This window comes from Cervus canadensis, chromosome 2 (assembly GCF_019320065.1).
Source record: "Cervus canadensis isolate Bull #8, Minnesota chromosome 2, ASM1932006v1, whole genome shotgun sequence".
Lineage (NCBI taxonomy): Eukaryota > Metazoa > Chordata > Mammalia > Artiodactyla > Cervidae > Cervus > Cervus canadensis.
Genome location: NC_057387.1, coordinates 97092500 through 97119192, shown reverse-complemented (window position 1 = coordinate 97119192; position 26693 = coordinate 97092500). Strand labels below are relative to the sequence as shown.

At 51.3% G+C, this 26693-nt stretch overlaps 1 protein-coding gene across 3 annotated transcripts in view; it reads left to right on the top strand.

The window, feature by feature from the left end:
• KDM4A (lysine demethylase 4A) overlaps positions 1–26693 on the top strand; it is a 40166-nt gene that overhangs the window by 6808 nt on the left and 6665 nt on the right. For all 3 annotated transcript variants that reach the window (XM_043461562.1, XM_043461563.1, XM_043461564.1), the window contains exons 5-18: positions 600–793; positions 2853–2902; positions 3622–3725; positions 4097–4234; positions 4930–5180; positions 5875–6074; positions 6978–7354; positions 15439–15559; positions 18620–18801; positions 20272–20476; positions 20936–21012; positions 21684–21739; positions 24220–24328; positions 24693–24878. In XM_043461562.1, the coding sequence (XP_043317497.1) occupies positions 600–793; positions 2853–2902; positions 3622–3725; positions 4097–4234; positions 4930–5180; positions 5875–6074; positions 6978–7354; positions 15439–15559; positions 18620–18801; positions 20272–20476; positions 20936–21012; positions 21684–21739; positions 24220–24328; positions 24693–24878 (2250 nt within the window). The remainder of the gene's footprint in view (positions 1–599; positions 794–2852; positions 2903–3621; positions 3726–4096; positions 4235–4929; positions 5181–5874; positions 6075–6977; positions 7355–15438; positions 15560–18619; positions 18802–20271; positions 20477–20935; positions 21013–21683; positions 21740–24219; positions 24329–24692; positions 24879–26693) is intronic.

Genomic DNA, 26693 nt, shown 5'->3' with positions numbered 1-26693 from the left:
TACAGGGATTATCACTCAGATTATTGTTTTTGTAAATTAGTCGAAGGAAGGTGTTTAAAAAGTGGATTCCAATTTTGCTGTTGATGACCGCTTTTTTTGGGTGGTGGGAAGTGAAGCTTGTAGGCATAAATCCAGAGCGTCTTTACAGGAGGTGGGCTTCTTGATGACCTTTGTAACTCAGGGTTGCACTGTGGACTTTTTACTGAAGAGACTGCCCAGTAGAAATAAGGGCTAGGCAAGTCACAAATTAGTATAGTTAATTCCCATGCTTTGTATTTGTTGTGATTTGCGAGGTCTTTCCTCTGAGCTAAGTTTATTTGGCTTCTGTTCAAACTCTTGGGTTTAGAACAGGTGGCTGTCACCTCCCTTTTTCCTCTTTCACTTACTAGTGTTCACTGTTGTTTTGCTCTTTGGGGGGTATAGTGGCATCAGTTCCAGTGGCAGCTCTGAACAGCGAGTGAGCGGTGCTGTGGTCTTTATGTCCACACAGTTTCAGCAGTCTGCCAAATCTTTGTTAAAAGTGACAGCTCACCTGTGACCTGCTCTGCGATTGGTGGGTTCAGAGCCTCAGTTTATATTCAATCTAACATCCTCTGCAGCATGTAGATGAGTGGAACATTGGCCGACTGAGAACCATCCTGGACTTGGTGGAAAAGGAGAGTGGGATTACCATCGAGGGTGTGAATACGCCGTACCTGTACTTCGGCATGTGGAAGACATCCTTTGCCTGGCACACGGAAGACATGGACCTGTACAGCATCAATTACCTGCACTTCGGAGAGCCCAAGTCCTGGTAAAGTCGGCCTGCAGTTGGCACCGGGGCTGCTCAGCTCTATGTGCACACAGACCACCTTGGGATCGAGATAAAACGCAGATACTGGTCTGGCAGGCTCGGGGCGGGACTGGCATATTACGTTTTCTTCCGGCTTTGAAGCAGCGAGGTCCTGTTAGAGCTCTGGGGCTCTCCCTGCCCTTGAAGCAGCAGGTTTTAGAGGGCAGGGCAGCTAGTCCCATCATGTGGAAACGGAAGGTGGCTGAGTCACCGAGAGTTGCGAGGGCTCTCCCAAGCTCTCCCACTGCTGTCTGATTTCTTTTTCTGAACAGGCCTGAGGCATTTCTTAGAGGCAGACTCCAAGACTGGAGTCAGCTCCTTCAGATGATAGAAAGCTTTCTTTTCTTCATGGAAAAATATTTGGTGAGCAGCAGTGTGTGCCTAACCCATGAGGGGGCGCGTGGTCACTCGGCATCTGCTACCTGCTGTTCACTGCAGCTGCAGTGTGGCTGGGGAGGCAAGATTCGCCCTCTTGTCTGCCTCCTCCCACCCATCCATCTCAGCGTGTCAGTGAAGGTGCTGCCTTCAACAGAGCATAAGACCGATGAGGCACTCACCTCGCACAGATCAGAGACTGATCAGGAGAGAGAAAGTGGAAGAAAAGCTGTGATGGGGAACAGTGGGTGCAGTAGGTCCACACAGGAAGGCACATGAACGCTGGGCTAGAGAAGGCTCCCCTGGAAGAGGTGATGGCTGAGTTGAGTCCTCGCACATGAGGATGTGGCTGGGTGGGGTGGTGGTGGGTTAGGAGGGGGGACAGGGAAGCGTGTCTGGGTGTTTTTAGCAACATGTGCAAAGACTTGGGAGTGAACGCAGTGTGTTGAGTAACTAGAGGAAGGAAGTCCTTTGTGCTTTGGGTGCCGATTATGAGGATGGAGGTGCAAGGAAGCTGGAGGGGACACTGACCAGGTCTTGGGGAGTCATGGAAGCTGTGTCTGTCTCCATTCCTTTTCCAGCCTCTTCAGCCACATCCTGTCCCAGGGGTTTTCTTTTGTTCTGTCAGATGCGTTTCCAGTCTTGGGGTGGGGAACCCTTTTGAGTCAGTGATTACCCCCTGACTACTGACCCAGTTCCTTAGAGGCTAGACTTCTATCTACAGTCAGTAAATTTTGTGTCTTCCCCACGTTTACTCTGAAGTTCCTGAAACTAGACTTTGATACTACATACACTCTTTAGGTCACCTGAAGTAGTTCCTCCAGAGATGTCTATTTAGGGTTGCCTGATGGATCCCAGAGCCCTTTAGGTGATAGACAGTTTCCTCATCTGTTTTGTTTCATAACAAAACTATTTGGGATGGGAAGATTTTGTTGTTGTGGAATCATCTTTAGAACGCATTATAAAGGTAAAATAGACTTACTGTGAGTTCTTGAATATGAAGTTTTAACAGTTTTGCAAAAGTTTTAAATAGTCTTCTATGTGTTCTTTAGTTTTTCCTTTTGTTTCTTAATGAAGGGCAATCCTATGGTGTCTGGATACCCACAGTGTTGGAGGCGTGAGTGGCTACTGGATAATCAGTGCACTGTTGAGGAGACGAAGGGAAATGGGCTCTTCAGCAGATGGGGGCCAGGTCTCTGGTACCTAATCCATCGTCACCTTGTTGCCCATTTTTCTCTCTCTATCCCATCCCAGTTAAGCCTTTCAGGCTCTGCCAGGAGCACTTTAATGCCATCCTCCTCCTCTCTCTCTCTCTTTTTTTTTGTTTTAAGTTTTATTGCATGAATGACATTATAAAGGAGAGCAACGTTGAGTGTGTGCCATAAATTCTGGTTCATGGTAACTATCAAATAAACGTCTTGTTAATGAATATAAAAGATAAAAATCACTTGCCCTTCAGTGTGGGTTCCCCACTCCAGTGCCCAGACAGTCTAATACTTCATTTCTCCAGATCCCTTTCTAGTTCTTGTGGTCGGGAAGTTGAAAAGTCTGATATTTCGAGCTGTTCTGAGAGTGGGCACGAGTGCTTGGGCCCCTTCCCGGGCCAGCCCTCGGCTCAGTGGCCGCTGCTTCTGTGTGCTTGCAGGTACTCCGTCCCGCCTGAGCACGGAAAACGGCTGGAGCGCCTGGCCAAAGGTACGGTGTTCACTCCGTGGGCCGGGTCAGACCTGCCAGGGAGCTGCGCTCATGGCTCTCAGATGTCCATGTTCAGTGGTCCTTTCTTAGGCCCGCATGTAGGGGGAGAGCCAGACTGCCAGTTTGGGTATGTCTTGGAGTAGCTGACATCAAAGTCTTTCCCCACTTGGTCCTGGGAAGGGGCTTAGTAAGTGTTAGACTGTCTTTGCCTCAGTTTCATCATGCATGGGTTTGTTTGACCAGGGATAGTGTACTGGTCACCTTGGGTCTGGTTCTTTTGCCAGAACCCCAGTTGGTCAAGTCAAGTTGAATCTCATGCTTTGGTTCTTGTACGTGGATGCTAGTAGATTTGTATCTCTAGAGAGACTGTTTCACAAGCACTTGTCATGGGTACTGTAGATGTATTACTAACGAAAGATTGAGGATCCTGGTGAATGGAGAAAGGCTTTAAGTAGTTTTAAAACTCTTTATGGGAACAGAGGCTGCCAGGGCAGTCCCCCAAGCAGGATTTGATGACCCACGTAACAGCTTACACCAGGGACAGCCCAGAGGCTCATCATAAAACGCTAGGCCTGGTCTGGAGCTAGAATAATCTGTGGCGATCACCTTGGTGATTCATCCTCCTTACATTTAGATGAGATGCACTGTGTGAAGTGACTCCAGGATTACAGAGCCAGTGTGGAACCGTGTATTAACTGTACCTGTTTTCAATTAAACAGGCTTTTTCCCAGGCAGTGCTCAAAGCTGTGAGGCTTTTCTCCGCCATAAGATGACCTTGATTTCTCCTTTAATGCTGAAGAAATACGGAATTCCCTTTGACAAGGTGAGCGGATTGCGCACACAGCAGTCCTTGGCTTACACTGGCGTGTGTTTCACTGGGAGCTTTATTCTACTTGCTCCTCTGTGCCAGGTGTGGGCCAGGACTAATCTGTGTCACCTTTTGAACTCAATGCATTAAAGGTGGGCGCCGCCTTCCTGCTGCCAGAGGAGAGTCAAGCCCCCTTGAACAGCGTTAATCCAGAGGAGTCATTAATTACAGTCATGGTGTCTGATGTGCGGGGACTTTGCATGTCGCGGAAGACACTTAAGACCCCAGTGGCTTTGTGACCTGTCCCTGGTCACTCAGAGGTGGCTGAGCTGGAGCCCAGCATTCCTGCCCTTTACTTCAACTGCTTCCTGTTTGCTCTTGTTCAGGTGACTCAGGAAGCTGGAGAATTTATGATCACTTTCCCTTACGGCTACCATGCTGGCTTTAACCACGGCTTCAACTGTGCCGAGTCCACCAACTTTGCTACCCGGCGGTGGATTGAGTATGGCAAACAAGCTGTGCTGGTAAGTCTACTGTTTTCCTTCATAATAACTGTGTCTAGAGACAACTAATTGAGCCAGCCAGCCTTCTTAGATACACTGGCTGGTGTTTCTTTGAGCTGCTGGAATTGAGAAACAGAGTGACAAGCAATGTGCAAAAGTACCAGCATCTTGTGTTCACGAAGGATGTTTAAAAACTGGTTCAGATTTGAGTTGTATAAAACAAGGTTTCCGTGCTTGAGTTCGTTGGGCATTAACACTGCACCCACACACACAGGGCTGTTTCCTTCTCTAGCCGCTCTGGGTGTTTGCTGTCGAGGAGAAATCTGATGGGCTTCCCTTTTACTTTAAGGAAGCAGCAAGGCTGGACATTTGGCCAGCAGCAGACTTGTTGCCGAGGTCCTGGCCTGAATAGATGGCAGAGGGAAGGTGGGCGTTGAGCATCCAGGGTCTGATGCTGAGCCTTGTCTCTTAACTGTTCTCCATGCACCCTGGCTAGCATCCCAGTTGACTCGCCCCAGTGCCACGCATCCTTTTTCGCCTTGCTTCCTTTCATGTGTGAAGGCTCTGCACGGACGTGATGCCCTCAGCCTGTGAACCCAAACAGTTCAGCCTGAAACTGTTCTCTCTTTTCCATTTGGAGGGAGGAAGTGGGAGAAGGAGGGTGGGGGGAGCAGGGGAAGGGTCTCACCTGGGACCCCTCTGGCACCTTGCCACAGTGCTCCTGCAGGAAGGACATGGTGAAGATCTCCATGGACGTGTTTGTGAGGAAGTTCCAGCCAGAAAGGTACAAGCTCTGGAAAGCTGGGAAGGACAGCACCGTCATCGACCACACTCTGCCCACGCCAGAAGCGGCCGAGTTTCTTAAGGAGAGTGAACTGGCCCCGAGAGCCCGGAAGGAGGAGGAGTGCCTAGAGGAGGAGGATACGGATGGGGTGGAGGATGGAGAGGAGGGCGACCTGAAGAGGAGGTAACCCCGCGGTCCTTGGGCCCAGCTGCCTGGGTGGGGTGGGGTGGGCTGGGGTGGGGGGTGAGGGGAGTGTCTGGTAGGTCCCGTCACCTGTCCAGGTGTTGCTTCCGAGCGGGGTGTTTGAGCACAGCTGAGGGAAGGTGGTTCTTGGTGCAGGCTCCAGAATCCTCAAGTATTCAGACGCAGAGGTGATGGCACCTCTCCTCAGGCTGTAGTTACCCGGAGGGAGGCACACGCATCTCTGGGGGCGTGGCTCCCTCAGAGCCAGAGAATCCCGCCTTTTTGCCCTCGCTTGAGGGCTTTTTATAAAGGAGAGAGTGGTGCGGGGAATGAGGCTGATGAGGGCAAGGGGCAGCGTCGTCAGTGTCTCAGCCAGAGGACCTGTCCTCAACGGTTTCCCCCCCCGGGGCTGCATGGGGAAGAGAGGAACGTTCACGGGGGTACCTGCTATACGCAGGTGTTCTGCGCATGCTCAGCACAGCTTTTCCCGAGCCTCACATCAGCCCTGTGAGGCGGGGTGGCGACGTCCCTAATTGCACTTGACGGAACAGGCTCAGGGCCGTGAGGTCCCTGGTCTCGGGCGGCTCCAGAGTGTGAAGCAGGCTCTGGCGGTTCCTGTCAGGTTGCGTGGGGATGTGTTTGTGTAAGCGGACATACACACCGGTTCTTAAAACGTGTGCCCTCCTCCTTGCAGCCTGGCCAAGCACCGGATCGGGACAAAGAGGCACCGCGTTTGTCTTGAAATCCCGCAGGAGGTGAGTCAGAGCGAGCTCTTCCCCAAGGAGGAGCTGGTCTCCGGACAGTACGACATGGCGGAGTGCCAGGCCGCCCTCGCCCCCGTGAGGCCCACCCACAGCTCCGTGCGCCAGGTCGAGGACGGCCTCAGCTTTCCAGGTGAGCTGGTCACGGTGCTTTCCCCCCGCAGCTCTAACTGTTGCGTTCTGTGTTGGACGCCACGTCACTGCAGGGTCGGAGGCACGACACGAGGGAGGCAGGCCTGTGAGCAGATGGTGACTGGAGTGTGGGAAGCACTTTGGGTGGGGACACCCAGGGTCATGGAGAACCGTGGGGGAAGGCCCACAGCTGTTTAGGGAGCTGGCAGTGGTATCCTGTGATCTGAGCAGGGGGCGGGAAGGGTAGGAGACAGGTGTGTCACGGGAGCTGCCGCCTGAGACGTGGGATGAGACAGCGTGCGGACTGCCTTCCTGCCGTCTGAGAGCTTGCTCATTGGGGGCCCGAGGGGCCATTGGTATTTCAGGGAGGGATGGCGTGGTCCAGCACCGTGTTTGAAAGCCTTCCTGTGGACGGTTATCAAGGGTAGATTTATTTGGAAGGAGCTTGTGTCAGCCTCGGGTCAGGCCCGGCTTGGGGGACCTCTGCGTGGACAGGATTCCTCCGGGTGTGTGCTGAGAGCCATCTGCCCTGTGGGCCCAGCTGCTTCCGTGGAGCAGGCTTCCTGGCCTGGCTTCCTGGGTCTGCTGAGCTGAGGAGACTTCTGGGGAAGGGACAGCTGCTGGGTGCTGTGTGCTGGGCTGTGCTCCCACCTCATATGTCGCAGTCTTATTTAAGAACCCTGGCGGGAGGTGGTAGCGTCCTCACATCACAGAGGAGGAAACCGGAGGCCCAGAGAGGCTAAGCAGCTCGCCCCAGATCGCATAGGGACCCCGTTATGGTGGAGCCAAAGAGTTGGAAACCAGGCCTTCCTCGCCGCCCACGTCCTTTGGTCTGTGTCCCTCTCTCGGGGTTGAGCCACGCAGGAGGGAGTGGGCTCCGTCCAACGTGTCTTGTGTGTTTCAGATTATTCTGACTCCACCGAAGTCAAATTTGAAGAGCTTAAAAATGTCAAGCTGGAAGAGGAGGACGAGGACGAGGACGAGGAGCACGAAGCAGCTGTCTTGGACCTTTCTGTGAACCCAGCTTCTCTCGGGGGACGGCTCGTCTTCTCAGGCTCCAAAAAGAAATCGTCTTCCAGCCTGGGCTCCGGTTCTTCACAGGATTCTGTCTCTTCCGATTCCGAAACCAGCGAGCCTCTGTCCTGCCAAGCCCAGGGGCAGACAGGCGTCTTCACAGTGCACAGCTATGCCAAAGGGGATGGCAGGGTCACCTCGGGAGAGCCGTGCGCCAGGAAGAAAGGGGGCACCACCCGGAGCATCAGTGAGAGGGAACTGGCCGAGGTACGGGTGCTGGGGTGGGCCGCTGGGGGTGGGCTCCTGCAGGGTCCCTGACGGCAGGAGGAGGCCCTCAGGATGGACCTCCAGCCTGCAGTTATGTCACGCAAAAGCCAGGTGGCATTGGGTCACTTTAGCTTGTTCTTTGCTGGGAGGGTTTTTTTTCCCCCCCTGTTATCTCTATGTGACTGTTGCTGCAAAGAATGGCTTTGTGGCTTTCCTAGCCACCCTTAGTGGATCTTCAGTTGAGTAGGGCACATGCTCTGACCCTCCTGACCTTAGGGGTGCAGGGTTAGAACAGCAGTGTTTGCAGTCTTGTGTTTGAGGGTTGGAATGACGTGGCCTCTCTTACCCTGGGCTGCCCTGGGAGTTTTCTGGCCCCTTCCCATGTTCATTCTCCCCCTCCCTGTACGACACTGCTGACAGCATCCCTTTGGAGACCGGGATGAATCCCAGAGCCGTCAACAGGGACGTGTTTGCTCAGGCTTCCTCCCAGAACACGCTGTTGCCAGAAGCTATGTTTTCTGTTTGTTCTGGGTAGAAAGGCACTTGGTGGGTCTGCATGGGGTATAGCAGGGCCACGTTGGGTACAGCCTGACTCAGGCCTGCCCAGTGACCTTTCTCCCCAGCCTCACAAACAGTTGCAGCTGGGCTGAGTGAGCACAGAGAAGCTCTCCTCAATTCCCTGTTCTTCACCTTTGGAAAATTTGTCTTTTAGAAGTTTTTGTTTGCTTTTTTTAAAAAACTTTTCATTTTGTTTTGGAGTATAGCCAAATAACAGTCTCGTGATAGTTTCAGCTGGACAGCAGAGCAACTCAGCCATACATACATGTGTATCCATTCTCCTCCGAAGTTTTTATTCCGAAGCATCGTTAAAGTATACACAAACAGAATACTGTCAGGAGCCCCCTATGTGCACGCATTACCCCGATGTGCGCACATTATCTCTGTGTATTAACATTTGATGTCCTGGCTTTATCTTTTCTTTGCCTGAAGTACTAATGCTTTGTCCATATTCAAATTCTCCTAATTTTTCGGCAGTGCCTTTCTGTGGTTAGTTTGCCTCCTTGTCTTTAACACCCGTATGATTTTTCTTTCTGTTCTTTCTGCATCTTAGGCTCAGATTCTGTAGATGCTGTTTCTCCATGTGAAGTCCCCCTTCCCTCTCACGCGTGGTGCGGTCTGGTGAGCCGGTGACCCCCGTGTCTCCTTCCCTGCTTCCCCATCGCCTCTGATCCCCTTGCCCTGCCTTCCTGTGGTCACTTCCACAGGCGAGGGCTCTTCCACTTGGAAAGCCGAGCCCCTTCTGCTCCTCGTGGCAGCATCCCAGTCGTCCTTCACAAAGCTCTGTGTACTCTTGAGCATCTTGCTGTTTCTGCAGACCACACTGTCCTTGTGCACTGTCCTCCTGACGTGCAACCGCAGAAGCTGCTAACAATAGCAGGGACGTACTAGATAGTAAATACATTACAGTATTGAGGCTATATGTTAATATATATATAATTATTAATTGTGTATTATTAATCTGACAATGAGTCAGGTTTTTTCTAGGGTTGGTTTTTTTTTTTTTTTTTTTTAGATCGTAGCGGGGCAGTAAATAAATAACAGCCTTTTTTTTCCCCCCAAATTAGGAACCCGTGAAGTTGTGGATACAGGACGTGGGCATATGGAGCTCAGAATGTCTCTTTGTCGCCAGTTAAAATGGTTGAGGAGCGTGTTTCTGACCCGTGGCCAAGTAGCCCTGCTGCTGTTTACCCTCAGCTAGACAGATGACCCGTCTGGTCACAGGCAGCCCTGGATTGCTCAGGCCCCCTCACAGGGGCAGAGTGTCTCCCACTCTGTCCTTCTGCGTGTTGTACACACAGGCAGCAGTGCATTCCCTCTGTAAGAGGCAGATCCCAGCGAAGCCAAAGCTAGGACTCCTACCGTGGAAACATGCTGGGAGAGGAGGCTTCTCTCTTAACATGCCTCTCTGTGTGACCCCTGCTCCAAAACCACTGTGTGTCTTCCTGGTTCCTTTTTGCTTGTGTCTGGGCCTCTCAGCTGCAGCCTGAATACCTTTTCTCCGCTAGTCACCTGCCATCTCTCCCACCTCCACCCTTGATGTGCTAGCATCTTTGAACTACTTCAGAGTCACTGATACACCTTGGCTGCTTGACCTCTTCTCTGCTTTACTCTGTAGTGGTTTGTGTGCCTCAGAGGAGCTCGTTGTCGAGGCCAGCAGACAGATGCGAGCAGGGGGTTCTAGTCCCTGGTGATCTGCATGGCAGCGCACGTGGTGGAAGTGTTAGCAGCTCCTCCTGGGGTGGGGTAAGGGGTCAGAGGGACGGCAGGAGACGAAGGTTAGCAAGAGTGTGAATCTGGCGGAGGAGAGGGTTCTCTTTGGAGCTGGGGCTCATGCCAGCGTCAGAGCAGATTGGGGTCCATGGAGGTTTTGTTGGTCTCAGGCATATAGGACGAGAGGGCCTTGGGAGTTGTGGGTGGAGGGTGTCAGGAGGCGTCCTAGACCTCTGCCTGTTCTCTGAGACTCTGACTTCAGAGACAAGGCGAGGGGGCAGTGGAAGTTTACCTGACGTGTATTTTTGGAGAGTGAAGATTTCTGTAACATGTCTTTTTTTTTGATGCACAAAAATGCATAGGGAGTAATGCAGCAAACCATAAATACTCGTCACCATCACTGGGATCTAATAGTTAATATTTTGCCACATATGCTTCATCTGTCCCTTTAATTTCCTGAAGTATTTTATAGCAAATCATGACATGGGTGTCATGTAATATCCTTTCTGCTTCAGTGTGTATCTCTGAAAAATACTGGTGTGTTTTAATCACCATGCTGTTATTATACCTAACAAAATTACACAAGTTTTCTAGCATCATCTAAAACTCAGTTCACAATCAGTTTCCCCAGTAGTCTAAAGAAAATGTATTTGACAGTAGGTTTGTTTGAATCGAGATTTAATTAGTCTTACACCTGACATTTGTTTATTATGTCTCTTAATTCTCCCTTGATCTAGGGCTGTGCCTTTCTGACCCCCTATCGCTGACTCAAGAAACTGTCAGTTATTCTTTGGACTGTCCAGTGAAGTATTTTTTTTAGCTTTGCATTGATGTTTTGGGAGATCATTTTGGAAGCAATATTAAGGTTTTTTCGGGAAGAAGGAGGCAAAATTAGAAACAGCAGACATTCTCTTGAAGGTGGAATTATGGATGATTTTCACTTCATGTATTTGTAAATTGTTTGAATACTTTTTATGAATACCATGTTATCTTTAAATACTTGGGGACAGGAGGGAAAGAAGGTTTGCAGTAGGGAAATCAGTTTGAAACCTGCTTCTTAATCTGAGAGGTGGTGAGGATCTGAGCTGTGTGGTAGGGGTGGGGGTCTGGGGCCACTACTTGGAAGGTAGGAGTGGGAGGGCGCCATGGGGTGACCTGGAATTCTGGCTTGTGTTACTTACAGGATGGACAGTGTGTTCGTGGCGGGTGAAAGTCACAGGAAAAGTGAACGGGAATTTGAGTGTGGCTCGGGACATGAGTTCAGTCTGGGGCATGCTAAGTGCCACCTGCTTCTGAGGCAGGCTGTGGAGATGTGTATACACACACTCGCGATGGGTAGCTTTGGGAATCCGCTCCACCTGGAGGGTTTTGGCGGGTGTGGACGAGCTCCCCCGTGGGGCATGTGGAGCAGTTTTCACAGTGTGGGTAGAGGTGGAAGGCCTGGGAAGGAGAAGGACAATGAGAAGAGAGAGCCAGAGGTTTGGAGAACTAGGAGAGGGTCGTGTACAGAGCCAGGGAGGAGAGCATGGAAGACAGTGGCAGCCGGCGGAGTGGGCCTGTGTTGAAGAGGGGGTGATGGGAGATAATGGGGGGGCTCTGAAAGGAGCGAATGCTGTGGTTTCCAGCAGAGTCAGGAGACAAGGGGATGGCTGCAAGAGGGTTTTTTATTGTGGTAATATATGCATGACATAAAATGCCATTCTACTGTTTCTTAGCGCCTCACACCACTGTTCCACCGGCACCCGGCTTTGGAGGGGGTAAGAGGCCATCGTCCGTCCTGTAACAGTCCCCTGCTTACGGGGGCACAGCCCTTTTCACAAGCCACCAGTCCTGGGAGCCTTCCGTTGCTTCCCAGCTGCTTCCCTGCCTCCTTTAGTCCCTCTAGCACCGTGCTCCTTGTTGGTGACGCTGTCTTGGTCTCAGTGCGGTTGTCCCAGGCTGGTGAAGGTGCACTGATAGGAGCCAGGCCCTGGGCCGCCTTAAGCCTTGCTTCTTGAGGCATCGACGTGGTCCCCAGGGCTTAGCCCAGGAGCCTCTGTAAACAGGGGTGGAATGAAGGGAAGTCTAGCTCCAGTTAGAAACTGACATGAGGGCTGATTTCCCTGGGCAGAATGGCAGACTGACAGTCAAGGCCTGGGCAGAAGCTGAGACACTCTGCCCATCCCTGGAGAGGTCTAAGAGCATTGTGTCTATATTTGGAAACAGCTGGGTTTTGAAGAACACCCTGGTGGGCTCCCTCCCCATGCTTTAAGTATCCCTCAAGGTGTTATCTGGACCACTTGCCGTTCAGTTTATGTGCCGCCGTCTTGTGTCAGGGCCCTTGGTGAAAGGCCCCCGGGTGACTGACTACTGAAGCCCCACCGCCTGAGTCTTTGCACAGTGATGAGCCTGCCGCAGAAGTTCTTGTCAGTTCAGGCTGCTTTGAAAAAGTGAGTTCCCTGAAGGAGGAGAGAGAACACTTGGTTCTTCTCTGCACAGAACCAGCCCCATCGGGAACATTGACCTTGACCTGGCTGCTAACGTGAAGGGGGTAACAGAACTCAGGGAGCCTGGAGCTCTAGTTCTCTTCGCAGCATGCTCTCCCACCCTGTCCTCACCAAGAGCTCCGGGCACAAAGCTCTTCACCTGCTCTTATTACTGGGTTGCCACCGACCCTGGCTCACGTGGTTAATTGGTTGAAACAGGGTTTGAGTCCAGTTCTTTCTGTTAAATCCTGCAGGCGTTTAGGAATTGGAGTGCATAGGAGGGAAAGGCAGGACCAGGAGGAGAATTTAGCCAGAAGAGATGAAAATGTGGAAGGATGTTCAATATGGATAGATCCGACTGCTTTGGTCAGAAGCAGAGTGATGGTGGTAGGAAGGGCAGTTTTAGACTCTGGCTGGGTCATAAGCCCCTTGAGGTTAGAGGTCACGTCTCACCATCCCTGCATCGCCCAGCAACAGGCATGGTCCTCTGGGCGCATCTCCTGAGTGTGCAGTAGGCACTTTGGTTAAAGAGGGGTGGACAGAGGCAGCCTCCTTTACCCAAGCCACATTCTGGTGTTCTTGGTCCAGACCCCTCTGCCTCCTCCAGGAGTGAATGAGAGGCGTTTTGCTTGCCTGTAAAATAATTAATCTCCACCTCCTACCCCCACATGCATTTTCTGTTGCTGCTTTAACAAGGGACACAAATTTAGCATCTTAACTCGAATTTACCTTCTTCTGGTTCTTCAGTTCAGAAGTCTGAAACGGGCCTCATGGTGCTAAAGACAAGATGTCAGCAGGGCTCTGTACCTTCCTGGGGGTCGTCCATTTCCTTGCCCTTTCCAGCTTCCACAGGGCGTCCATATTGCTGGGCCATGACCTTTCCTTCCACCTTTGAAGGCAGCAACATCTGGCCAAGTCACATCACTTTGACCATGACCTCTGCTACCTTCTTCCATTGTTAAGCAGCATTTGAATACATTGGGCCCACCCAGACAATCCAGGATGATGGTCATCTGATTAGCAACCTAACAGTTCTTTGTCCTGTTAATCTACCGTATTCACAGGGATTCGGACTGTGCATTTTTGGGGGACAAGCTTTTTCACTAGTAAAACCATACTCAAAGCCCCTTTCTTAAAATACAATCGAAGGAAATTTCCTTCTCAGCTGTCATCTCATTTCTTCCCTTAATATTCTCAAAAATTGTGTGATGACATTCGCTCCCTAGTTCCTTATTGTGTATCTACTGGTGTTTATCTCTAAAATAGTCCTGGCACCTCCCGGTTGCTGAGTCCCTTGGCCACTGCTCTTCTGTAGTCTGGACTGTGGATTTCCTCCTGGAGGAAACCCCCCTCTCCCCAGCATCTCCTTTCTTCCTCGTCTTTCCCCTGTCCTGGAAGGCGTGGTCTCCAGTGAGTATATCTTCCACTGATCATCTCATTCACTTCACCATTTAAATTCTGAGCCTGATAATCCAGGATTCCCAAGTCCATAGCTCTTGCTCTGACTTCCTTTCTGAACTCCCAGGCTGAATTTCTTCTTGCCCCCTGGGTATTTCCAAATGGGGCTGTGTGTACCATACGCAGCAGTTTAACTTGGCTTGTTGCCACTCCCCCCCTCGTCCACAGGAACCCTCTTAGTCTCTTACCTTGGACACCCAGGAGACCCAGGCCAGAAATCCCCACCACCTCTGCTCCCCTTCTTCTCACACCTGTACTTTCTGGTCTTTGCCACAACTCACTTTTAGAGCTGTTGTCTAAGGAGTCTTCGTAGTAGGGGGTGCAAGAAGATTATGGAGGAGCAGGAATCAAATAATGGAACTTTATTTTTAATCTTAATCCTTTCACAGTCTGTTTTAAGGTGTGTGTAAGTACATTAGTGTATATAACTCATCAGTAAGTATACACGCATTGGGGTGCATATCCCTATATTTTTTATTTTCATGATTACACTATCAAATAAATTTGGTGGATATTTCCAGTCTGTTGAGCCGAAGAATCCCCTCCTTACGTGACCTCTTACTCATTAAAAAATGTAAATCAGAAGCAGGGCTCTTGTGGTCAGAATGGAGGTGGACCTGGAGCCTTAAGCTGTTCACTCTAATGGCGGCTTTCATGGCACCTTGATGTACATTTTGGAAGGCACTGCTTTAGACTGCTGGTGTAGTTCTGGTCTGATGAAGCCTGTGATAGTCTTTGTTTAATTTTTCCACATCATCGCATGCCGCTGTGAGCATCACTGCTTGTGTCGAGCTAGGGAACACCCTAGGGGTCATGTTTTTTCACACCTACCTTCCCCCAGCAGGCCTTTGGACTCAGTAGGTCTTGGTAAATATTTGTTAAATGAGTGGGCAAATAGACACTCAATTTATGTTTGAAAGAGTGGGCTCTGTGCTGTGACCTCAGCATTTGGTTTTTCTTGACATTTTCAAGTGTGACTCCTCCGTCCTGGGGCCCTGTGTAGTGGCAGGTGGAGTCTGCAGGTCCAGTGTCCCTTCTCCGAGGGGGCATTGCGATGCTACCCCTTTCTCTGCAGCACTCTGAAGCGCTGGTTTCTGTCACAGTTGCAGAGTGGCCCTTTTCCAGGCCTCAGTTCCTCGTTCAATAGATTTTCCCGTAACCCATGTCTCCTCAAGTCAGTACAACCAAGTTTTAAACATGTCGATTAGAAGGAAACTCTGATGTGGTATTACTGATTCAGTCCTTACACCTTAAACCTACTCACATTTGCTCTGACATTATGTAAATGCAACATTAAATCAGCCTTTCTCTCTGCAGCCAGGCCACAGTTTCAGAGGCATTCTCTGTCCTGGATGGTATTCTCTGGAGAAGAGGAACAGATAGTGTCAGCTAGAGCTGAGGTCTTGAAGGTGCAGGGGAAGTGGCCTGTTTTCTTTTTAATGGGTCAGCTACTCCCCTCTCCTTTGCATGTGCTCGGGTCTTTCAAACCTAGATGGCCCAGGTGCCCAGCACTTTATAACAACTGCTGCTGGCCTTCTGGTCCAAGGAAAGGAACTTGGCTGGGCTCTCAGACACAGCCTCTTGTCAGTGAGCGTAAGGGAGGGGAGCGGCTCTTCTTCAGAGCTGGAGCAGGTTTATTTGTTTCGGCCTGTTTCTGAGACCCACACTTAATAAAGCAGAAATGCTTTACACAATCCTGGTTTAGGCTGATTTGCATGACACTTGTCACTGTAGCTTTTTTTAAGACAGGTGTTTTCCTGTTTGGTTTTATATTTATTTCTTTGAGTCTCTCTGCCCTGCTCTTTCCCTTGGTTTTCACTGTAAGACTGACTTCTGCTGTTTCCCCAAGTGGCGGAAAGGCCAACCTGATTTCTTCTTTGGTTTGCCCAGGTTGCGGATGAATATATGTTTTCCCTGGAAGAGAGTAAGAAGTCCAAGGGCCGCCGTCAGCCCTTAAGCAAGCTCCCCCGCCACCACCCGCTCGTGTTGCAGGACTGCGTGAGCGATGATGGTAAGTGGTGGTTTCGCTCATCTCCAGAGGAAAGGCTCTCTCCACATCAGGACCTCCTCCAAGACCTCGGGAGGCCACGCGGAAGGCCGGGGTGGGCCTGTGGCTTAGCTGTTCCCCCCAGGTATTCCGTGCAGAGGGCTGGATTTCAGGATATCAGACTTATTCTCAGATTTCATTATGGGTTCGAGTGTCTTGGAATTTGCCTACTGAGGGATCGTAGCACGCAGGTTCTTCCCTAGCTTCTCTTAGGAGGTGTGGCTGATTGTTCAGGGGAGCAGGTTCTGTCACTGATGCCAAGGGCCCTGTGCTGGATGTGTGGCGACAAAGATTAAGTTGAGATATGTCCATGCCCTCAGGAAGCCCATGGGGTAGTTGACTGAGGAGGTGGTAGTCCAGGTGGAAGGGACAGTGCGAGTAACTGTGGAGACAGGCAGGGAGGTATATTCAGAGGAGCCAGCCCACTGTGGCTGGGCTTCCAGAGCCAGGCCAGGGCATGGAGGAGGAATGAGGTGGTTGTGAGCCAGAGTGAGGAATTTGCGTTGGGCCTTCTGAGCCCTGGTAGTGTTTCCCCAGAGGAGGGGCTTGGTCTGATTTGCATTAGAAAGATTATTCCTAACGATTGTGTCTTAGAAGGAGCAGAGGGCTTTTGTCACAGCCTCTGGTGAGGTCCAGGGGTCTGAACTAGGAAGGTGGAGATGGGGTGGGGGAGGGGACACAGTGACCCCATGGGGAGGATAGAGGATAGAGTGGGATGGCGAAGCCTGAGCTGAGTGCCTCCCTAGGTTCTAGTGTTGGTTGGGTTTGGAAACCTATGTTCAGTGTCTGCGGAAGATGTAGACCTGGGGGGTAGGGGGAGCATTTACATCTTTATTAAAGGGGGCCACTCAGGGAGAGGGTGCAGAGGCTGGGGTTGGGAGGACTGAGGAAGAAGAGGCTGTGAAGGAGACGGGGGAGTAGGCAGGGATGCATGTGGAGGAGACTGGCAGCTCAGAGCATGATAGCCATCAGTACAGCGTGGCCGCCTGTGCCGCCCAGAGCTGGCAGACCCTCCGAGGTCTGCAGTGACTAGGCCCCTTGTTACTGTTGCCTGGTGCCCCATCCTTCCCTGTCCTGTCCTTGCCCACGCCCAGGGCTGGGTGGGAAGGCCCAGAGGCTCCTCAGTCAGCCCATCCCCCTGCTCCACAAGCCTCATGTTCCCTCTCTGATGTGATGTTGACGCCCACCTCTGCTGTTCTCCTTTGATAGAAGGTCACGATGAGCTGGGTGGGGAAAGCCTCTTGAGACCCCGATTCAGAGTCTCAGAAGTCCCCTGTGGTCTTCCTCCAGCCCTGATGGGGGCTTCAGAACCTCGAGGTCGGCAGCAACCTCGCTTCTGATTTTTACCCCAGTGCGCTAAAGCAATGCAGACTGTAGAAAACTGGGGAAACTGGAAAAGCTGTAAAGAGGACAAGATAACCCCACAAAGAGGACCACTCTGATCACTTCATGTGTCACTGTTCCTGACTGTCCTAGTCAGATGTTAAATTATGTCCATGTATGTCTTTTTCTAATAATGCGAATTAGATCATAATATACACCTCTCTAAGTTTTTTATGTTTAAAAAACTTCAAATGTGGAAAAGTTGAAAGAGTAAGAATACAGTGTGTTGCCATAATTGCGTTGTCTCTCCCTATACATTGTTTGGGCTCCCCAGGTGACGCTAGTGGTAAAGAACCTGCCTGCCAATGCAGGAGATGTAAGAGATGTGGGTTTGATCCCTGGGTCAGGAAGATCCCCTGGAGGAGGGCATGGTAACCCACTCCAGTATTCTTGCCTAGAGAGAATTCCTTGGACAGAGGAGCCTGGTAGGCTATAGTCCATAGACTCGTAGAGTCGGACACAACTGAAGTGACTTGCCATGCACACATGCACTGTTTACATATGAGCATACATATCTGCTGTGTCATTTGAAGGTGAGATGTGATTATCAAATCTTTTCATTTAAAGTGAACCAACAGGCATCTTCTGTGTAGGATTGTCTCCTGTGTAAACATTTGACCTCTGAAAGTAAGGAGTAACTTCATAATATCCTGATTCTCAGTCCATATTCATCTTTCCCTGCTCATCCTAAAAATGTATTTTTTTCCTCTAATCCAGTATGAACCAAACTAGGGTCACGCATTGCATTTAGAAGTTTCTTCAGTCTCTTAGACTCACATACCCTTCTCTCTACTTAAAACCTTTTTTTTTTTTTTTTTTTTAAATTGAGGCATTTAGTGAAGCACATAGTGGCTAAACTGGGCAGCTCAATGAGGTTTTATCCATGTAAGCTGTGAAATTTTGGTTCCTATGGTTTTCACTAAACTATTGAACTTATTCATTGTTCATTCAGCATTCACAAGTAGAGTGCTTCTTGGCCACTTTTGGTTGTGTAAGCATCACAAGTGTGCGTGTGGTCATTTTTCTGTGATTGTGAGTGGTCTGTTTCTGTTTCTCTGCTCCTCTCTAGATCACTCTTGTTGTGACTAGGATATGCAAAATACGTGTGCTTGGATTTTGGCACCATGTCTCCTGTTTAGGCCTGATTGATGGGGCCTGTAAGGTTAGATTTTAACTGCAATCCATTACGGTCCCCTTCACTGAGATCACATGCATGGCAGCTGCCAGATCCCTTTGGATTAAACATGATTGAAGGTGGAGGAGATAACTGTTTGTTTGCATTGAGCTTGAGTTGTAAGGAATAAACAGATAAATGGGTAGTTCTCCAGAGCTTTCCTTGGGCTGCTCAGCATAGGTCTCCAGGGTCTCTTGAAAGGCATTCCTGTCTGGGAAGAAGTGAGGAGGTCATTGGAGGAGTTGTAGCCATGGATTGTAGGGCTCCCCACAGCATCATCCAAATACTGGAGGAGTCCTTTGAAAATCACTCCTGCCCTTTGCCTTTGTCACCCATAGGTTCTCGGGTTAGTCCCGACCCGGAACCGGAAGGTCCCAGCTTGAGCTGAGCTCATCGGCTCTCCAGGCAGAGCCGCAGAACAGGGCTGGTGCTGCCTGCCTGACTCACACCTCTGCTTCCTCCTCTAGAGCTATCAGAACAGCTGACCCCCGAGGAGGAGGCTGAGGAGACAGAGGCCTGGGCCAAGCCCCTGAGCCAGCTCTGGCAGAACCGACCTCCAAATTTTGAGGCTGAGAAAGAGTTCAACGAGGCCATGGCCCAGCAGGCCCCTCACTGCGCCGTCTGCATGATCTTTCAGACCTACCATCAGGTAAGCCCTCGTAACCCCTCTGTTTACCGAGTGCCAGCACTCAGGAAAGCTAGCTTTAATGGTGGGTGCACAGTTTGGGAAGGGTGTGTTTTTGCCCCATCCGCCTGCTGGATGGAAAGGCTTCACGAGGCAGGTATGCATGTGGGTTTCACTTGAGAATGCTTTGGGGAAGAGCAGAGGGTGTGACTTGGGCCCTGGGGGATTCCCGGCTCCCTTTGGCACTCACACTGTTTGCTGAGGAACCTGCTCTTTCTAGTAAGTGATGATTCCTTCTAGATGGTTTGTTGTCCTGGTCAGTCTGGAGAACTGGGGATTCTTTAAATCAGTCTGAACCTCAGCTGAAAAGTCAGATCCTGCAGTGTTGTCTCTTTTCTTCCTTGCCCATTGCCACTGTGGATGTTGGCAGCAGTGGAAAGGCACTTGGGAGGGGCAGGAGCAGGGGCTCTGCAGGAGGAAGAGGGATGGGAAAGCACCCTGGCTGAGCCCAGCCGCGCCCCTCCCACTCGCGGGGCATTTGATGCCTCCACCGTCATGGGTCTCTTTGAGTCTAGCTCCTGGAGGCCAAGAGGGCACCCACAGCAGCCTGTGCCAGAGGACCAGCTCAGTGTCACCTGGGACCTACACAGGGCAGCACGTAGGGAGCCAGTCCGCTGTGCTGGTCAGAGTGGCGTGGCTGTCCCCGAGTCTGGCAGGGGCCCCAGGTTCATGTTTGCCAAAGAATGAGACTTCAGACCAATGTACTTTGAGTTAGTAACTCATTCTTTCTTTCCAGTGACCAAAAACTGAACCCAAAAGTTCACTACATGTCCTTGACTGGGCGGGAAGCAGGCAGATGGCCTGGCTGTTTGATCTGTCGAACGGGGCTCAGCGTTCCATGAGTGGCACAGGCTTGGGGTTGACATGTTCCTGGGCGCCGTCCTTGGAACAGGGGGTGAATGTGCCATCCAGCAGCAGAGCCTGCAGAGCCTCGCAGTCAGGCTCTTTGCCAAGGGAAGGACGTGGACACAGTGTTCTTCCCAAAGGGGCCCCAAGCCAGGAAGAGCATGTGGGGCTCCAGCCATGTGACAGAGCTGCAGCTCAGGTGACTGCTGACATGGCCTCTAGAAGAATCCGCGCTGGGGCCTCTCCCTGGGTGGGGCGCCGTGCGGGGCAGCAGGGGGAGGCCCCCAGGAACAGCCTCACCAGCTCCCGGTGCATTTTATTACCGTCTGGTTGGGAAAGATTGAAGTCCCAGTTGCCTCTTACCTCTCTTCCTCTTCTTCTTGTCCCCGGGGGGCCTGTTTGATGCTGCCGTGAGAAATTGAATTTGAGTCATTAGAGGTAACTTCAATTAGCAGCTCTGGGATAATGGCTGTGCACCTGGGAGCCGTAGCCAGCCCGTCAGGAAGAGAGCCGCTTTCTGCTGACAGAGCTGTGGGGAGGGCAGGACACGTGCCAGGTCCCTGAGGTGTGCGCTCGCCCCCTCCTTAGGTGGAGTTTGGAGGTTTTGGTCAGAGCTGCGGTAGCGCTCCAGATTTGGCCCCCCAGACGCAGAGGACCAAGCCATTGATTCCAGAAATGTGCTTCACCTCGACTGGCTGCAGCACGGACATCAACCTGTCCACCCCTTACCTGGAGGAGGACGGCACAAGCCTTCTGGTGTCCTGCAAGAAGTGCAGTGTCCGGGTCCACGCCAGTGAGTGCCTCACCTCTTCTCTGCATCCGGTCCCAGGGCAAGGGCATCTGACCAAGTCCTCCCACCTCTCAGTCTCCCTACAGCCTCCCAGGGCCCTCCCCCGCCACCCCCACCCCCAGTGCAAAAATTGCTTATGTGTTGTTGGAGTGGTCAGATTGGGTCTGTGACTTGGTTCTCTGCTCGTACTGTCTGCCCTGGGCTGTCCCCCTGGTTGCAGATACATGGAAGGGACTAGTCCCTGCTGCTCACTGGGTATTGGTACCAGTGAATCTATAGTTTCCCACTTTTTGAGACTTCGGTCCATACTGTATGGCTGATTTGTGGGGGCGTGGCGCTAGAATTCAGTGGTCTCTGTAAGATTTGGTTGTCTCTTTGGGAAAGGGTAAGGGAAAGGGAGAGGAGCTGCAGGTCTGCCTTTGGACTCTGGGTTTAATTTGCTCACCTCGGTGTCCCTGTTAGGTTGCTACGGGGTACCCCCTGCAAAGGCTTCTGAAGACTGGATGTGTTCTCGGTGTTCAGCCAATGCCCTGGAAGAGGTGAGTGCATCCACGCTGTCGCTGGCTCCCCGTGAGATAAGCTTGCTCAGGGCCACTCTGTTTCACATGGACTCTGTCCCAGTGGTCTGAGCAGGACCTGGTACACTGTGATGTGAGAGTGTTGTCGGAATAAATCCCCCCCACCGTGACAGTGTTTGCTGCCCATCTGCAGCGGGGCCCGATGGCGTCCGGAAGCTGTTTGCTCCATTGTGTCAGGACTAAGCAGAGGTCCTCTGGTGAGCAGACCACCGCCCCCTGTAAAGAATTGAGCCATCAGGTCAGAGCATCAGAACAGGGCTCAGGTGGTTCATTTTGTGGCTTTCTCTTTATTCTTCACTCCTCTCTGGAACCTGGCAATAACTGCATAGGAGGCAGGCAGAGCCCTGTAATGCCTGCAGCTTGAGCAGGGTATTATTCATGACTTTCCTTTCAGTTGTTACTATTAACAGTCAAGACAATTAGGTTAAGTCAGGCGAATAATTAGTGCACTTTAGCCCCGAGTGGCCTCCCTGTCCTCCTGCAGGGGAGTCCTGGTTCTGGGGGCTGTGCAGGTGAGGCCTCCCATGCTTTCTCTTGTGGAGGCTACAGTTGCCCGAAGGAAGTCACAAGGAGAACAGATTGGCTGTTAATAATTCGGTGGTGACCACTCCTCCTCCCCCGCTTCTTGGCAGGACTGCTGTTTGTGCTCGTTACGAGGAGGAGCCCTGCAGAGAGCCAACGACGACAGGTGAGTTTTCTGAGCTCTGAAGCGGCGTGCAGGCATGCCGCCAGGGTAGGGGCTGTCATCCACATGACTGATGATGACTTGGGAAGCACAGTGTTGGGGGCTGAAATAGCATCTCCAAGACTAATTTTAAAGATGGGAGGCCAGACAGCCCAGAGGCTCCCCTCAGAGGCAGCCTTGTAAGTTACATCCTTCTGGAGAAGCTAAGAAGGACTCACGAGGGTATAAAGACCCTGTGAAGATGATGCAGGGGCTTCATGGTGGACATGAGGACTTGACAGTTTAGATCTGGGGCTGGTGCAGAGGTGGCCGTGGCTGTGGGCTGTGAGCCCTTCCCAAAGCAGACTCCCTGGCTGTTTGGAATGAGGGCGCATGTCCTTCAGGAGGGCGGTGGGACATTGAGGAAACCCAGCTACGCCTACCCCACTAGTCAGCCAAACCCACAGAGGGTTCTGTTCCTCAGTCTGGAGCTGGGCTTCTCCGCTGCCAGCAGGTCACTTTCACTGAGCTGAATTTTTTAAGTCTTTATTGAATTTGTTGCAGTGTTGCTTCTGTCTTTTTGTTTTGGTTCTTTTGATTGCTGGTCATGTGGGATCTTAGTGGGGTCTTAGCTCCCCGTCCAGGGATTAGACCTACACCCCTTGCATTGGAAGGCGAAGTCTTAACCACAGGACCACTGGGGAAGTTCCTTGAGCTCAGTTTTTGTGCTTGGTCTCGGCTTAGTGGTTTGGGGGTAGAAATGTCAGGTGAATGAGGTTTTTGCTCTGAGGCCTGGCTGCCTAGGGGAGAGCCCTCACAGGTCGCTGGGGAACCAGCAGGGAGGATCCTGCTTCCAGCTGAAATCCTGTGGGAACTTGGCGCACACACCGCTAAGCCTCTTGCCTCACAGACATCCCCTTCATGCTGCTCTGCTTGCTGCTTCCATTGTTCTAAAGGCGCTTGCTGCCCTGACTGGAGGTCACTGTGTTCCTCACAGTTGCCAGAGAGTGCTGTTTAAGTCCTCCTTTTCTTGGAGTGGAAATGGCTCTGCTTGCACCTCCCGCCTTCACCATATAATCTTTGGTCTGCCCTGCGGAGCTGTGCAGAAACAGACCTGTCCCCACTCACACACTGCAGGTGGCCCCACGTGGTTTTCACCTGGCCTGATCCTGAGAGCACTCACCATCTCAGTGGAGCCCATCTAGGTGCGTGTTAGTTTCTCCAGATGCCCCAAACTTTAATTCTCTAAGGATGTCCATTGAACACACCTCTCAGAGTAAATGGGTCTGGACCAGAAACGAAAGAGTGATTCTGAGGTGGACGAAGGGAGCAGAAGGGACAGGTCATTTTGACCCTGGCAGATTGGGGCCCATTTGGAGATATTTTGAGGAAGTGCCCAGGTCCTCCAATTAAAGAGATCTGTAGGGAGTTCTCTAATTTATTCTTACTTCCTAAACCATGCCATACCCCCAGTTAGCTGTGGCTCTGTTTATTTAGCAACAGGCTGTGAGTGAGTGGTGTAAGCAGTGTGATGCTGTGCTGACCTGGAACAGTATGGTGGGGACCTTTTCCTACTCAGTGTGGGAGATACTTCTGGTCTTAACTCTCTGGGTCTCAGGACCTTGCTGGGAAGTTCAGGGGTCACACTGGGGGAGGGAGGAAGCACCACAGGAGGCCCACATCAGAAGAGGCCAGGCTCTTCAAAAGCAGCAATTGAGTTTTTGGTCTCTGTATCTTTTTGTCCAGAATTTGCCCCAGCTGTGCATGTGCACATTTATTTTTAGTCCTCTACAGTTTCTTTGTACTTTGTTGCCTGAGGAGAAATTTGTCCAGGTGCAAGCACTGCAGCACCATGGCAGAGGGTCCCAGGTCCCAGTCTGTCTCATTCCCCTTGCCCTTCACCCCCGCCTCCCCACCTCTGTCCTCTTACTCTAAGAGGCCAAAGGTCTCATCTTCTGAAGCTTCTTATGCTGGACAGGGGCCACAGACTGTTGCCTACACCTCACTGACTGTTCCAAGGTCCTATAGGGACCTGGGCCACTCTCTTCCAGAATGGGTTGAACTCTTTGAGCCATCTTGAAGCCTTACTTCGAACTGTTGGAACCTAGAAGACCCAAACTTAACCAAAAGGTTAAACAAACAGGGTTAAAAAGGAGCACCACGATAGCCATTTAGCCAGTTGAAGAACCTGGAGCAAAAACAGGGTGTTGGGAACAAAAGCGGGTACTGAACATGCACCCTGCACTCAGCACCACCAGAAGGGTGGGCAGACCGTCTAAGCTACCCCTCTGGCCTGACCCCTAGGCACACGTTACTCTCATCCTATATAAGTTGCAAGCTTGCCTCCCCACCCTGCAAGGAGCAAGCAAGCAAGGGAACTTGTTCTTTGTTCTTGCTCCCCCTTGCTACAGCAGGGCCCCAATAAGCCTTGCCTGGGGAAAAAAACAAAGACAAGAAAGCCATAGAGCCTGGGGGGACTGAAGTGGCCTTTGCCTTTTTGGCAGATGGGTCCATGTCTCTTGTGCGGTGGCGATTCTGGAAGCAAGATTTGTCAACATTGCAGAAAGAAGTCCAGTGGATGTGAGCAAAATTCCCCTGCCCCGCTTCAAACTGGTAAGGAGAGAGAGATGGGCATGTGACTGTGCATCCTTTCCCTGTTTCCAAGGCTCTGGGTAGAGGGGAACACAGCGCTTAATGAGGACACCCCCTGACTGGTCTTGTGCCCCTTGGTTTTGGTCGTGTCTTACAGTTCTCACCCTCTGGTTAAAACTACTTTTTGAGGGTGTCTGTGATCAGATACGAGATTAACAGAGGGCGTATATACCGTCATGTTTTGGGAAGCAGGTTGGCTCTTGTGTGTGTGGCTCTGTGCATTTGGGGGAGCAGTAGAGGAGACCGTCCCGGTTCCTGTAATCATTGGCCTACTTCCCCTGTGTTGTAGTCCTGTCATCACTGGCCTACTTCCCCTGTGTTGTAGAAATGTGTCTTCTGTAAGAAACGGAGGAAAAGAACGGCTGGCTGCTGTGTGCAGTGTTCTCACGGCCGTTGCCCAACTGCCTTCCACGTGAGCTGCGCTCAGGCTGCAGGCGTGATGATGCAGCCAGACGACTGGCCTTTCGTTGTCTTCATCACCTGCTTCCGGCACAAGATCCCTAATTTGGAGGTGAGGAGGCTGCGGTTCTGGAATCCGCTTGACCGTTTTTCCTGAGTCATTTTCTCTGGAGGCTGTTCATTTGTTGTGTCAGCAAGTTATTTCCTCAAGCACTATGCTTCTTGGAGATGCTAATGAGTGTGGGGTTAGGAGGTGGCCCCTGTCCATCTCTGCTTCCTGCCTTGTATTTCCTAATCCTGGGGTATCACCTGCCTTGTGGTTGATGCCTTGTTTGTCTCTCCTCCTGGGTAAACTCCTTGAGGGTCAGTGTCTTGTTAATCTGGGTGTCAGGGACATCGCATCACATCCTGTAAATGTGAAATTACAGGAAGAGTAGTACACCATGAACCCTACGTGGTACTGATTTTCTCTAAACGGTGAAGCTTAGTGAAAGCTGCATGAAAAGGTTTGGATTGAAGGTGGCATTGATGTGGGTCTTAAAGGGGAATTGTGAGCAGGAGGTGGTCAAGTCTTCAGAAACAGAATGAGCCAGCCTCAGGAGGAGGAACGTGTAAGACTGATTCTGGGAACCTGGCGGGGGATGGTACTGGAAAGGCAGGCAGTGCCAGAGGAGGAGGGCCCTGGGCTGCCACGCTCGGTTAGGAGTCTGACCTTTCTTCCATTAGGAGAGGGGAACTTGTCCAGTATTATGACTTTGAGCTATATTTTTTAAAACGGTTCTGGTTTGAAGAAAGGATTAAAGGAATAAGAATTCGAGGCCAGGAGACCAGTTAGCCTACGTGAGCAGTTGAGGTCTGAAGTGGGAACACAGAGGCAGAGTTTTAGGATCACAGCCAGCGCTGGATCCCGCAGTGGGTGGAACTGATGGGGTCTGTTGACTGTCAAGGGGAGAGGAAGGGGGAGGTGAGCGGGTGCGGATTCAAGATGACTCGGGCTACTTCCTGGAAGGTGGAAGGGATGCTCATCCGGTGTTAACTGCATTCAGGAGCTGAGATGGGCCTGGGCTGGTTTGTAGGGGAAAGCGGGGGAGGTAGAAAAGGAGGGAAGGACCTGTAGACTTTGATATTGCTGGAACATTCTGGCTGAGGTACCAGGAGGCAGTTGGATCCACTGGATGAAAATTTGGATATTATCAGCATTTAACAGGATAGTTACAGCTAATTCCTATTAGAAACTGGTCTCTGGAGATTCCTAATAGAAGGAGCAGATGGTGGAGCAGGAGGCAGTGAAAGCAGCTGAGAAGCAGAGAGAGACGTGGAGAGAAGCAGAGCAGCAGGGGGCTTAGGAGGGCCTCGTACTGTCGGGGTGGTGGGGCTGTGTGCACCCCACCTGGGGGCTCCGGGGGCAGTCAGGTCAGGAGCCAGAGTGCCTTCTGTGAGCTGCAGTCTAGTGGAGAGGATGCCCATGAAGACTTGTCAGCAGTGTGGTAAAGAACAGTCATAAAAGGAAGGACACGATAGAGCTCCCTCTTAACCATTTGGCTCTTGGAAAAGGCCTTGGCTGACTGGCTCTTTCTTCCTCTCCTTTAGTTAGTTACTTATTTGGCTGCCTAGGGTCTTAGTTGCGGGACATGATTTTCATTGTTCGTTGCAGCCCAGACTCGGTAGTTATGACTCGCAGGCTTAGTTGCTCCATGGCATGTGAGATCTTAGTTTCCCTGACCAGGGGTCGAACCCGCATCCCCTGCACTGCAAGGCGATTCTTAACCACTGGACCACCAGGGAAGTCCCTGGATCCTTTGTTTTCATAAAGATATTCTATTGAACACAAGAGGTGGTTGGGGGGTGGGTTGGGAGCTTAGGAAGAGGGAAAGATAAATAGTCAATGAGAGAAGGAGGAATAGAAGCCTGAGGTACATTTTGGTAA